General features: G+C 35.2%; 1 protein-coding gene across 11 annotated transcripts in view; it reads left to right on the plus strand.

Annotated features, from left to right (window-relative positions):
• LOC124423679 (tensin-1-like) overlaps positions 1-14,609 on the plus strand; it is a 196,134-nt gene that overhangs the window by 152,349 nt on the left and 29,176 nt on the right. The window contains exons 1-2 of one of the 11 annotated variants that reach the window (XM_046961757.1): positions 11,260-12,738; positions 12,826-13,725. The exons of 9 other annotated variants lie outside the window; for them this stretch is intronic. In XM_046961757.1, coding sequence (XP_046817713.1) covers positions 13,498-13,725 — 228 coding nt within the window. In that variant the 5' untranslated portion in view covers positions 11,260-12,738; positions 12,826-13,497. Of the gene's footprint in view, positions 1-11,259; positions 13,726-14,609 lie in introns of those variants that run through there. One more of the 11 variants, XM_046961748.1, reaches the window with a different exon arrangement.

The raw sequence follows: 14,609 nt of genomic DNA on the forward strand, positions 1-14,609 counted from the left end.
CGTATACATGCGCAGCATATCGTACAGCATATCGTATAGAAGAGAGAGAGAGAGAGAGAGAGAGAGAGGGAACGAAGACTAGATTTGCTCTAGTCATTATGTCGAATCTATTGTCATTGTATATACAACCTACTAGTACGTGCTACTGCTTCAGGGCTTTGTATTCCCGATAGATAAGTTCGTTCAAAGCATTTTCGATAATTGTAACGATCGATGTAACAACGATGAGAGATAAATCGAATTGTTCAGAAAAAATCTATCGAGATGTATTAACTTTCAAGTACAATGTCAATTGACAATGAAAATGAAATATACGATCCAATGACTAATCTACATTGTATGATCACTTTGTTTTTTTTTTTTTTTTTTTCTTTTTTCTGAATTACAAAACAAAGAAAAATACGCCATTATTTGTGATTTTAAAAGAGTTCGGTCGACGTATTATTACAAGATATAATTTGTATATAAAATACTACCCACGTTACTCTTCGAATGAGTTAATGCTCATGTGAGAAATGTCAATGAGAACTTTAACAATGAATAGTAATAATTCGTTGTTCGTAAAAAAAAAAAAAAAAAGGAAAAAGGAGAAAAAAGTTAGAAAAAGAAAAGAGGAACATATCCTTCCTTTCTATTATTCACTCAAAGGCAGGTTAATGCGACTATTGGATTCGAAACGGAAGGGCTACACACGTATTTCGGGTGTTTTACCTAATTGAGCGACTAATAGATCGACGAAAGTGCTGCCTCAACCGAGATTCATTTCGTCCTATTGTTCGTAACTAACCCTCCATTTTCGGTGCTAGTGTATACAACTACTCGATACTCCTATTCATATTGCTTTCATTTAAAATTGATATAAGTTACATTTTGCTATCGGAACAATCGTAAGTTAATTGTAAATACACTCGAATATGTTTTCTCATTTTTATTCAGATAGTTCGTTTCGTATAAATATATCTAAGATAAATATTTCAACTATTCGATCTAAATATGATCTAAATGAAAGTAATTTTGAAAGGAAGAATATACATAAATGTTATATCGTATATTACATAACGCGTTATAAAGTTGAATAAATATATTTACGATAACGTAAAATTACATATGCAAAATAAATATTTTTCACAATAAATAAACGTTTTACGATATGGACGAGATATTATAAGATGTCGGAATTAGAAACAGCAAGCTCGGAAGACGTCGAAGAAGCGTATATTTTTCCACAACCGGTAGTTAGAAGATGACCGACGTTCTCGAGTGGAAACCAGAAGCTATTTGGTAACCAACAAGCTTAAAGCAGATGAAGTCTTTGAACTGCCCTCGAGAATACGAGTGGTTCGTCCTTTACTTTGTTTACAGATTCAACTCAAAGGGACGAAAATCAAATGGCTACCATACGAATTTTGTTTTGAAAAATATTCTCGTATATAAATATTATCTAATAAATAATTTATGTTTCTTACTTTTTTATTTTTAAATAGATAAAAAATAATGTTGAATAATTTTTCTTTAATAATAATAATATCTAATCATTATTATATATCGTTATATTATAAACGAAAGAAACGAGGTAAAAGAGAAACGTATAAAAAACAAGTATACAAAAACTTGAAGAGAAAATCATAAGTATAATTCGTTGAATCGTACGTACCAGACATTTTCTTTTTGCGAAGAAAGTAAAAGATAATAAAAAGTCGTTTGTGCGGTTCGCGTTCGTACCTGAAACTTGGGTGCGGATATCCGCGAGCAAAAATTCACCTCCACCAGCAGGTTTCGCGAACAAGCAGCATTATTTAAGATGCGTTAGTGTGCGAGCACATGTACCGAAATATCAAGCATAATGCGTGTAATATGCCAAGAGATATGCTACTGCGAAATTATTATATCGTCGTTATATCGTAAAACTTTATCATTTTCCTATCAATTTAATGATCCTTGAAAGAACGTTCAAATATTTAAATAAACTATAAAAAGTATATTTTTATATTTCTTATCGTTATAATTATATTTCACAAAAATTAAAAGATCTCTTTTTAATTATTTAAATATTTCATATAACCCAATCAACAATTCAGAATACTCTTTATATGATTTGAGAAAGAATGTTTCAATTTTTAAATATCTTTGAATATTTCTTTATCTGACTGTATTTATCTTTCTCTCATAGAATGATGGTAATTCGAGTCAACAGCAACAAGCAACCTGCAATTTTCACAAAAATAATATATACAGAATATCAACTAACCTACGTCGACATTACTATACTCATATTCTCATATTTCTCGTAGAAAGACGAACCAAACGAAAATAATTATCTGTGTTCTGTTGTTTTCCTTATACTCGTTATACTCGTTAAAAAATAATTATGGTATTGTTAATAACGAGAACGAAGTTAAAGTGGGTCGATTCGTTTTGGATCATCGCAATAGAAACTATAGTATTAAAATACTTGAAGTCCTGACTTATGTTAGAATTCTAAATTTAGAATAATATTCTCCTGATTCCATCAACGATATTACCAAACTCCAAGGAACATTGGAACGCAAGATATGACCGATTGGTTCTATAGTATGCTATATCGATGCGAGGTCAGACCACAGAATGCTCGTCACTATTGATGCTTTCACCACGATCATCGATGACACGCGTCGTATAATTTACATTCACGAACGGACAACAAAATGCTTCGGTTTATCTGTATTACTGAAACAAAATATTAGAAAAGATTTAACAAAATCAATTGAGATATTTTGTATTAAAATTTCATACAAATTTGATGCAAATTTTAATGAAAAAGAGAAAAAAAAAAAGAAAGTAAAATAAAATAACAAAAAAAAAATAAAAAGGCTATTTCAATGTTCGATCTATGTACATCATTAATCATACGAATACTAATTTCTTGATATGAATATTTAACGATTTCATAATGATAATATAATAGTACGTTCACAGTAGTAGTGTGTATACTGGATGATAAATATTAATAACAACGCATTTGACGATGATAATAGTAAAATTAATATGATAAAATTCTGAATAACGATATTGATAATTGAAAGGTAAACCGCAAAATGTACGAAGGCTGATTCCTACTGTGTGCAACGTAATTCGAACCTGTAATAAAATATGCCTACATTGTTATCTTCGGTTATCGTTTCCATCGTTATTCCTTGAGATCTTCTCGAAGACTAACACGTCTTTCGCCGTTCACCATTTATTCGCTTCGACCTGAAAACTGTAAACATACTTTCATCAGGATATGACGAAAGTACAAACTTTGTCTATTCAGACGAAATACGTTTACGCGTTATAAACAAAGAATGAAAACAAATGACGTGTTATATTTTTCTATAAGAAGAGAGTTATCGTTTAAAAGGAAAAAAAAATGTTATTGGCCGACGGTGTTTCGAAATGAAAATAAATTCTATTGGGATGCTTTCGCCCGGGTTATCGTAATATTCTGAACCTAGAAGGTTAGTGGAGGATGAAATTGAGCGGTTTGCATGACGGCTCTCTCGTGGAGACTCCGGGATATGAGAAGAAGCACGAGAAGGAAAGGTGCTTTACCGTCGATCGACGGAGAGAGAAAAAGGGATAGGTTGATACCTCAAGTACCTACGTACCTACCTATCCTATCTACCTAAATACATAGATATATACATACATATATATATATATGTATATATACATACGTATATGCGCCTATTGACTTCCCATGTGTATCAATTATTCAGGCGAGAGTCTCCTTGAATAATTCATTGCGATTTCGAGCTTATAAGTTCGGGCGAAGCCGCGATCATGGACTAACCCGTTTACCTTCGTCTTAGCATGCCGAGCTTCGTGTTCCTCCCTCTGCCCTCTCTCTTTCTCTCTCTCTCTCTTTCCTTTTCCTCTCTCATCTCCTCTCACATCCTGAAGAAAGAAAAGAAACTACATCACCGCGCTCACCTGCGGTTCTCCATTCTTTTCGATCGACTACGTGTATCGAGTGTCAACCAAAAGACGCTACGTGCTGTAGAAAGAGGAAAGATCTGCAGAGAAGAAAGATTGGCAAACGGAAACCAAGCGAAACGAGGTACCAACGAGATAGAGAACTTTCCTCTCATCATTTCCTCCAAATCTTTTCTTTTCATTCGATGATCATCGAATTACATACTTATCCTATCTTTCCTCTTTCCAATGCTAACGTATTTACACGAAAATCGAATTAAATCAACGATTTGAAATTCACAAGGCAAACTTAGTTGGTATGTATGTAGCATCCGTTGGCATCCTGGTTGAAAGCTTATCGAAGGATTTATCCTTGAATTCCTTCGTATTATTATACGTCATGATAAGTTTTATTAATCTTCAATAGTTGTTAAATCAAATAAGGTTTAGTATACTATTTCTTAATATTAGAAATTGAACGACAATGAACATATTGAAGTGTAAAATGATAAAAAGAACGAATGATCGAATTAAGATCGGTCTCGAAAGTTTCCTTACTTCTTAGGTAATACCTTCGAAAGAAAGAAAACGTTGGAGGAAACTCGTTGGTTCGTCGAGACAAGAAAGAGAGAACATCGAAAGTTTGAGACAACGAACTTCGCAAAAAGCACAAGGAGACACAAAACACGCGCGAAGGCCTACGTTCTATCAAGGTTCCGGAGCTTTTCAAGATCTCCCTATACCTCCTTCTCTTTCCAATCTCTAACCTTCCTCTTCAAGCACCCTTCCGCCCCTACCATCACTTTCCCACTCTCTTCCTTTTACTTCTTGGAAAAGCACGATGATCTAAAAGCCTCTTCCTGTTGTCTAGAAAGATACTGCAGTTTCGAAAGGCCGCTGGCATTGAAAAGGACAACGGCAGAATTCTTCTTGGAGATAACATGCCGAGGTGACGAGCTGAAGAAACAGAAGAAACTATGTGTGTGTGTGTGTGTGTGTGTGCGCGCGCGTGCTTGTATATATAAGAAAAAGAAGGAAAGAGAAAGAGAGGGAAGAAGAACAGACTATGAAATCTTTCGAAGACCCGAGGATAGTAGACTTTGCACTTGGAACTTTACGCTCGGCCTCCACTTGCCGTGCAGTCAATTCTAATGGTACTCCGCGGATTAAAGTTTAAATATCTTCCGGTGAATTAGGAACGCCGTTACTCCAGAGAGTCTTCAAACGGCATCTCTTTCTCTCGAATGTGTAAATGGAACGGGATTCGAAGAACGAAAAGAGGGCGGGAACTCTCTAATCGGAACTTAACACCGGATTCTCTCGAACGTCTTGTCTCTTAGGTATCCCACGAAAACGTACTAATTTCTTCGACACTCATTCCTTCAACAACGATAGAAAATATTTCTTTTGGATATTCTTGATCATCAATAATAATTAGATATATAAATGTAGATATCTTCGATCGATAATACGATTCGTTTAATCGAACGAATTAATGACAAATGAAAATATTTGATAAATAATTATTTAAATAAACGTACGATATATATATATATATATATATATATATTTTGTTTTTATCATACGGATAAAAGGGGAATCATTATGTTGAATTTAATTCAGGAAATACACGAAGATGAAATCAACGCGTAATCGATTTTTTCACGTCCTTCCTCTATTGCCATGAATTATAAGCGATGCACGTTGGCATTTTCGAGAGACAAGGAATTCATAGACGTCGAAGAATCGCGCATCTTCATAGAAGCACCATTGCGTATATAACGTTCCATACGATTACTCGTGAAATGGGTCTCGAGCAATCGGCGATGTAGACGATCCACTTCACGTCTCGGTGAAGAGTCTTCTCGAAGCCTGCCGAGTAAATAAAAGGTTCAATGGTCCACGTTGTCGTTTCGGGACGACAAGAAAATATCTCGAATTCCTTCCGTTCGTCTTCGTCTTCTTCTTTTTCTCGTAATCTCCTTCATCTCCGACTCCTTGCTCATCCTCTCACATTTTCTTTCTTTCTTTTTTTTTCTTTTTTTTTTATCGTTTCAAACAGCACGAAACGAGAGAAAAAGAAGAGAAAAAAAAAGTAAGAACGAAAGAATAAATCGAAGTTCAATGTCTACGAGGCTCAACGAATAATGCCTCGAGATCGAAAAGAACGTATTGTAGTTTGAAACGAATTGGAAGAACGAAACATCAAAACGAATTGTAGAATTTCGTTCAAAATATAAAAATGAAAGTATCGGTGGTCGAGTTTAGGATATGTGTGTCCAAGTAAATGAAACGATTGTTTGTTTGGAAACGAACAAATGTGTGACAACGAAGTTTTATTAAAAGTTTTGTTAGAAGTTTTGTTAGAATTTTATTTGAATCATCGTTAACTTTCTCTCTCTTTTTTTTTGTTTAAAAAAAAAAAATACACGAAATCTACCATAAATAAATCAATATCAAAGTATCATAAAAACAATATTCTTTTTTTTTTCTATCTTGGCTAAAAGCTAAGCATTTCTACCGTTAAATTCAAACGAGTTTTGAAAATATTTTAATTAACATAATTTCAACGTAATTTAACTCGACTCTAACATCAATGACATCACTCTAACAGTTTCCAAGTCGTTAAAGCTACACTCGATGTCGACTCCACGTAATTTTTCCTCTTGAGATCTGAATGATGTTCACTTTTTCATCTCCACCATATCTTTTTCTTTTCCTATATTTCATCCTACATTTTTACTTTTCCTTTTCTATTATGCATCTTGAAATATAATTACAGGCATTTACCTTTTACACATGAAAATGATTCCGTTATATTTGCTTCGACAAGATCATAAATAATAATGGTCAATGCAAAGTTATTGCAAATTTTTAGACAAATGGTTGTTCTTTTAAAACGACAACATGCAAATTACATCATGAATATTCTTGCTTAAACGATAAATTCGATTTAGAACATTTATGTATATATGTGTATGTATGTATGATGTTGCAATGAGAACAAAAAAATTAATTAGTTGAAAGATCGACGAGAAAGATAAGTGACGTATCCCTTGCGATCGATTCAAAGGGATACATTTATTATTAAAAAAAAAAAAAATTATTTTCTCTTAACAATTAGTTTTATCTCGTTACAATTTTAAAGTTTTTGTCGTGTTAAGTTTTATCGAGAAGAAATGATAACGGTTCATTTTTTTTCTAGAAAATCTCAACAGTATGACGATGATAAATCGATCATTAAAATAAAAAAGAAAAAATAAATGACTCGTATAAAAACGTTCTAACGTTACGCGTCTAACATAAGATTTTCCACGGTTACGCATCTGGAAACGCTAAAGTCCAGATGTCCGTATATCGAGAAGAAAAAGAAAGAGAGAAAAAGAGAAAGACACTTTTACGATGCACGTATTTATAACTCCAAGAAAATGGACTTGATTAATATTCGATGATAGTAGTCCGAGTCGTGAAGCTATGCAACGCAAAGAGAAATCTCAGAATTCCGTCGTGATGCATTTAACTCGTGAACATGTCGGCTCAGAGATCGGATACGTTTTCTCGCGGATAAGGAAGTCATCAAGCTACCAAATGTCAGGAGAAAGTTTCTTTGGTAAGAACAATATAGTCTTTATGAATAGATATTTAAAACTTTTTGATATAGTTTATCGAAGGAAAAAAAAAGAAATTAATCAAGTTGATTGTTTTAAACGAACAAACAAAAATGAAAGAAGAGAAAAAAGAAAAGAAAGAAAAACAAAATTATGAAGTACTTTCCTCGAAGACTATTATTTTACGATGTAATTCTTTCAGCGATTTAATTTGTTTAATTCTCTAATTAATCGCATAATGAAATTTGAATTGAAACGAGTTAACGAATAGAAACGATTAAAGGTACATTCGCTGCTAGTAGAGTAGGTACATGCACCCGGTGCATCAATGGCGATCATCGCTGGCCCGGAATGAAGTCGGCCTTGGCATTCCCGCACAGATAATAGTGTAGACTAATCGAAGAAGAAACCTACGTAGATACATTGCTCCTTTTTCTTTCCAACGAGTTAGTCTCATTTTCTTTTTTATTCGGTGATATCTCGACTCACCCTCCTTTTCCGTTCTGCGCCTATATCTAAATATGTATGTAAGAAAAAAGAAAAAAAAAAGAAAGAAAAAAAAAGAAAGAAAAAAAAAGAAAGAAAGAGAAAAAAATCTACGAAATATCGTAAGGATCGTGTCCGATCGAAACGATTCCTCGAACCGTCAAAAGACGGGAAGAATAAAAGGCCATGACGAAGGCGTGCGACTATTTAAGGCATGCAGAATCGCAATGTTTTTTTTTAAACTTTTATTACTTCACGTTTGTTAAAGTTTTCTTACAACTATGACAACGACGATAAGGATGAAAACGACAAAAAGTAACATTCGCAAACGTGCCTCGAACTTGCGTAAAGAGAAACAGAGATCTGTCGTTCCCGTGCGAGGATCTTGTCATTTATGACAGGAATTTCGCTTGACGACTTGGCTTTAGCATTATACGCGTTCTAAGAATGCCAAGAAGAACGGCGAATATCTGTTATTTTTATCGCCGATAAAATTGTTAAACTCATGGTAAAACCATTTCAAATCCAACCAACTTGAAATCCATCTCTTTCATCTTTTTTCTTACTAATTTAATACAATTTTCTATAATTCGAAGATACTTATACGTCATGTGAAAAACAATAAATTATTACTAGACACACGAACTTTCAATTATAAATATATTTTATTTTATCGAAATAATATTTATTATGTCTGAAGTTCGAAAAACAATGAAAATTCATACATGTCTTTTTCGATATATTATAATCATTCTCAAAATATAAATTCATTCATTTCGTCGTTACTAATATTAAACGTCTTAACATCAAATAAAAATCTCATTTTTAAAAATATACCGTTCGATGCTATTCATCTTACATACACTTTTCATCATCAAAATGTAATAATCGATGCCGTTCTGAAATTCATTATTATAATATCGCAATAAATAAAAAATTATTGCCTACTTTTTAAGATCCTCCGAAGTTTATTAAAAAATATATCAAACTGTGATACGCGTCGAGTCCGTGTTGGTATGCAAATGTACGCGGAGCAAAAGTTCCCTTAACATATTCATCCAAAACTGGCGGACAATAATTTTCGTTCTTTGTAATAAGGCGGATGGGCCATCAGAATTTCGTCATAATTTCTTGTGAGAAACTTGAAAGAGCTTCCTTGAATCATAAAGCACTATCTGCATAACCGATTGCATAAGATGTCCTTATCTTTAAATCCTCTTCTCTTTGAATTCGTTCCAAAAGAAAAAGAAAAAGAAAAAAGAAAGAAAGGAAAAAGACAGAACGATTTATCAGTGAGCGCCTGACCAAACTCCAACAATTTATAAGCTTATTATTCACTAAAAGTATCATTGTGATATCGACGATTAAACGATATGACAGTAAAAGAGAAAATTTAGTAATTTATATTTCGCGTGCTTCGAGGTCCTGTCAAATTTAATCTCATATACTTAGGCATATAATACATATACCTATATATTATTATATATAACTACAATAATACTCAATAATAATAATAAAGATATACTCAAGCGGAGAATGGTTATTTTCAACGAGTGAAAAGATTAAATTGTCTTTTTGAAATTTATTCAACGTTGTTAAAGAAAAATTATTGTGAAAAAAGAAGAACAGATAATATATTCATCGATAATAACGATATCAATTTGAAACTAATATCCAACGAAATTTTCAATCTGATAAAATTTTAACGGAACAATGATATTACTTGAACATTATTAACTCGAAATAAATTATATTAGAAAAAGAAAAATCTCCAGACAGAATATCAACTGATGTTATTTTTTCAATCACAAATCCGATTGTTTCGTAGCTCGGAAAAATCCCTCGTCACTGAATTACCGTCCTAATTGAATTGAGGAACGGTACAGTATCCACCCAAGCAGAGAATAAAACTTCTATCTTGGTGTAGATAGCTTCGAAGGAAATTAGGTCAATAAAGGAAGTATCTTCTTTTGAGATCTCATATTACTGATAAGTTTTTATCACGTACAAGTTCAAATCTGTAAGTTTGTATCATCAAATTAACGATTATAACGTTACTCGGATCATTAGTTTGACCTTCATCAACGTATTCGATGACGTTTATCCAAGAATAATCATGTCGTTTTTATTGTTCTTTAAAGTACTTTCTTAGAAAAGGAAACATTTAGCAATTACAGTGAAAAATAAATATTACCGATACAAGAGAATCGTTAAGGTCGTAAACATCGATGTAAGAAACTTCGTGATAAAGCCTCGAGGAAATTAGCTTTCCTACAATATAAAAAAGACCCTTGACTTTACGGCCTATCAGCTAGATACGGATGAGTGCTTAGACTAACTCGAGCAATGAACTCGAAACTAATTTTTAACAGTACAATGATAGCAGAGAAATGATACTCTCTTTCCATTCACTTGACTTTCTTTTCCCAAGTATCTCACGTTTTTATCAATTTCATCCTATAGTGTTTAACATTGTTTTATTATTAATTTAGACGTAAAGACAAAATTAAGACATATAATATATCAGTAAGTGTAATCAGAGAATACATTAAATTTAATTTATATAATATTTAGCGTTCATTAAAAGAAAAGTAATTAACAGATTGTTTCGTACCTTGATGATATACGATATCACAGAAAGACAAATTTCCCCGGAAATACTGTGGAGTCGTTGCGAAAGGCAAAGTCGTTCTCTTCTCGACGACGTCTCTACGTCGAGGTACGTAGCGCCAAAGGGTAGTTCATGCCGGAGGGAGGTCAAAGAACGCGAATCGCAAACTCATGCGATCGGCGCGATGCTTCTCTTCACGAACATGAGTATGAGAAAGAGAGAGAGAGAGAGAGAGAGAAAGAGAGAATCTAGCAAGAGAGTAAGAAGGACGGAAGACGTCGGGTATTCGCCAGCTGCCGTTGAACGTGTTCAATGCCGCAGTTGGAGCAAGAAAGCGGTCGGAGAGAGAAGAGGTCGGTCGGTCGGTCGGTCCGCTCGGTTTCGCGCCTTGGTGGGGGAGGAGTGGGGAGAAAGAGGAGAAGGTTGAGGGGAGAAGACGTGAACGCCGTGTGGGCTGGCTGGTTCCTTCCTCGATGCCTGCCTGCCTTCTGCCTGCCTGCCTGCCTGCCTGCCTGCCTGCTTGCCTGCCTACTTGCCTGCCTGCTTGCTTGCTTGCTCGCTTGCTTGCTGCTTGCCTGCCTGCTTGCCTGCTTGCTTGCTTGCCTCCTCTTTGGAGACTTCAGTTCTCTCTCTCTTCACGTACCGAGAAGGTATCGCTGTAGCCGCTACGACCGGCTAGAAAGCCGATTTCCCTCTTTCTTTCTCTCTCTCTTTTCTCTCTCCATCCTCCTCTCTCTCTCTCTCTCTCTCTCTCTTTATCTCTTTCTCTCTCTCTCTCTCTCTCTTTCTCTCCTTCTATCCTCTCGGCGTATTTCAAAGATAGTTCTCGTGAAAAAAGGTGGACTAAGAACTTGACTTCGGCGACTTCGATGCCGGGATATTCAATTAATAGTGCTCGAAGTTTGATCAAACTATTTATTATAGGTATCTAGTTAAAATGTGCGAGAGTTCGATAAAAGTGTTTTTGATATTATCAACGATCAAGGGAAGTTACAATGAGGAAGAATCATAAAATTCTTGAAGAAACTTACGGACATACGTAGTTGAAAGACAAGAAGTGTCTTAAACGATATTATATATACTTTATACAGATGAAAAACACGTGTGTGTGGATTTTAAGGACAAGGAATATTTCCGATCGCGAAGAAAGTATGATCGGTGTATATTCGCGAAAAAAGGACGGTGGAGCCTCGAGGATCGCGATACCGCTCCCCTACATCTGCCCGTAGCAAGGAGGCCTTAAAGCGAAGAGGAAGGTGAATCAACTCGAACGGAAAAACGCGCCTTCTCCTTCTGCATCCTGCGACGGGAAAAACGTGCGAGTGGGGGAAAAAGAGAAAAAGGAGATCTCTCTTTCTCTTTCTCTTTCTCTCTCTCTGTCTCTTTCTCTCTCTCTCTCTCTCTCTCTCTCTCTCTTCCTCTCTCTCTCTCTTTCTTTCAGGCGGAGAAAGAGAGAAAGAGAGATAGAGTGCTCTCGAGCAAGAGCAGGAGCCAGAAGCGGTGGATCCGGCCGAGTTGACAGTCGAAAGGCGAGCCAACGGAGGCTGGAACTCGCGAGTGGAACTCGTTAACCGGTTTCCGCGGATCGGCATGCAGAGCGACACCTAGTATATTCTTCTACGTGAGCCACCGAGTGTATCTCCTTTGATCCTTCTTTCTATCTCTTTCTCTCTCTCTCTCTCTTTCTCTCTCTCTTTCTCTCTCTCTCTCTCTCTCTCTATCTCTCTCTCTCTCTTTCTCTATCTATCTTTCTCTTTATCAAATCATTCTTACGGACCGGTCTTTTGCCGATCACCGATTAGGATCGTCACCTGCCAATGATGATAGTAATATCATGGAAGGAAATAGGAACGGACTGCACTGTGTCTGAGAAACCTTAAAAAAAAAAAAAAAGAAAAAGAAAAAAGAAAAGAATAACAAGTTCTCCCGACTTCGTACTTCGAGAAAAACTATTTTTGAATCTTCCTAATTCTCGGGGATAAAAGGGGAATAAGTAGAAGTTCGAAAGTTTTTGAATCTGTTAAATGAATTTGATCTCTTTCTAGAAGAAATTAGTGAAGAAAGAGAAACAGAGACTATTAGTGTTATCGAAATATATAGGTATATATATATATATATATATATTTCAATTCGAAGAAGGCAATTTTCAAGGGATACTTTAAACTTCAACTAAGTTTGAATTCCAAGAAATAAGAAGAAGAGGACAACAACGACGACGAATCGTATTCGAGGCCTTCGAGAATTCCAGACGAATTCTCTGCTCGGAAGCTCAACTATATCCCAGAGTTGAAGGCGCCGCGACAATTAAAGTGGAAAGTGTGCCTCGCCGGTGCTAAGTGCTGGTAGATGCTACTACCATCCCGTTGGTGGTGCTCACTATGTAATACGATTTAGAAAGTGCCTTAAGGTGTGCCGTGAAACGTGTGTAAACTAGCTTCGCACGAACTAATCGATTAGGAATTTGTAAAAGAATTTTGTGAGAATAGAAACGCGATTTTTCATGGTGTTCTTTTTTTTCATTTATTTCGTTCGTATTGAAGCAACAGATTAAAAAAAAAAAAAAAGAAATAGCGTAACTCTTAAAATGAATTAATTTACGGTGGTGGTGGTGCTACGAAAAAAAAGAAAAAGAAAAAAACGACAACAATAAAAAAAAAAATAATAAACTAGAAAAGGAAAAGAAAAAAGAAACGAAATTTTCATTAGATCGTTAATGAAGAAGAAACGATAGCGTCGGTGTGGAATCGGCAGGGAGGTCGGCGGTATCGTCGTCGAAAGGATCGTAAAGGATCGAAGGAGAAAGGGCTGCGAGTACGAGTCTCGAGTTCGAAGACGAAGCGGTGTAACGGTCGTCGTGGCATGAGGAGGTTCGCACGCGGACGTAAAATCCTGGCCGCATTCTCCGCGATTATGGGACGCCTTGGAAAAGGCTCGCAAAACGCAACACGGCCCATCTTCAGGGTACATTATCGCAAACTCGTCGACGAGTACTCGCAGCAACAACAGGAACAACTTAAATTTATGCCAGCGCTACCAGATTACATGTCCTATTGTTGCTGTCGATGCGGTCATACGCAAAAACTCAAAGTAAGTTCGATTTACTTACTAGGATCTATAAATGATTACGAGTTAATCACGACCTGAAGGCAAGTAACGGTAATCGAAGAATTACAGTTCATTCGTGCCGAAGGAATTTATAATTTTTACGACAGCATCGATGAAATAATTTTTTACGACGACAAAAAGTGACAATCTACGTTTTAAAAAATATACAAATTTACGATAAGATTGTCTGTGAAAAAAAATGTGAGATCATTTCGCGCGTATTCGAAATGTACGATCTTGACAAAGGTACAACTAGGAAGTCGAAGAAAATCGTGACCGATTATAAGAAATAGATTAGCCACGCGAAAGATTATCTAGAATCTTGGTATGATTAAAACTACATACGATGGAAAATTGAATCGTTACTTTCTAACATTTTACGTAATCATACATATGCTTGTGTATATATATATATATATATGATAATATCGAATATCGTTATAGTCGTCGTCGCAGCTTTGCGAACTTTCACGTTGACTTATTTAGCTGTCTAAAATATCTAAACGATGTCGAGGTCTAAAACGCCCACTTGAAATACGATTAAGGCACGTAAGCGAACATGATGCTATCTTCTTTTCTTCTTATTGGAAAACAAGAGAACCGTTAGCGGGTGAGAATAAAAAAAGAAAAAAGGTGCTACTCGAATGGCCGAATCTTCTTCTTCTTCTTCTTCTTCTTCTTCTTCTTCTTCTTCTGAAAAGAGAAAAAGAAATAAGAAGTATGTTTAAACAGTATATATGTATATATATATATATATATATATATATATATATATATATATATATATATGTAGGAAGCAAGGCAAACGATACAAGTTAACTTTCACGCGAGCATACGAGAGAGAGTTGCGTCATTAAAAAGGATCT

This window comes from Vespa crabro, chromosome 1 (assembly GCF_910589235.1).
Source record: "Vespa crabro chromosome 1, iyVesCrab1.2, whole genome shotgun sequence".
NCBI lineage: Eukaryota > Metazoa > Arthropoda > Insecta > Hymenoptera > Vespidae > Vespa > Vespa crabro.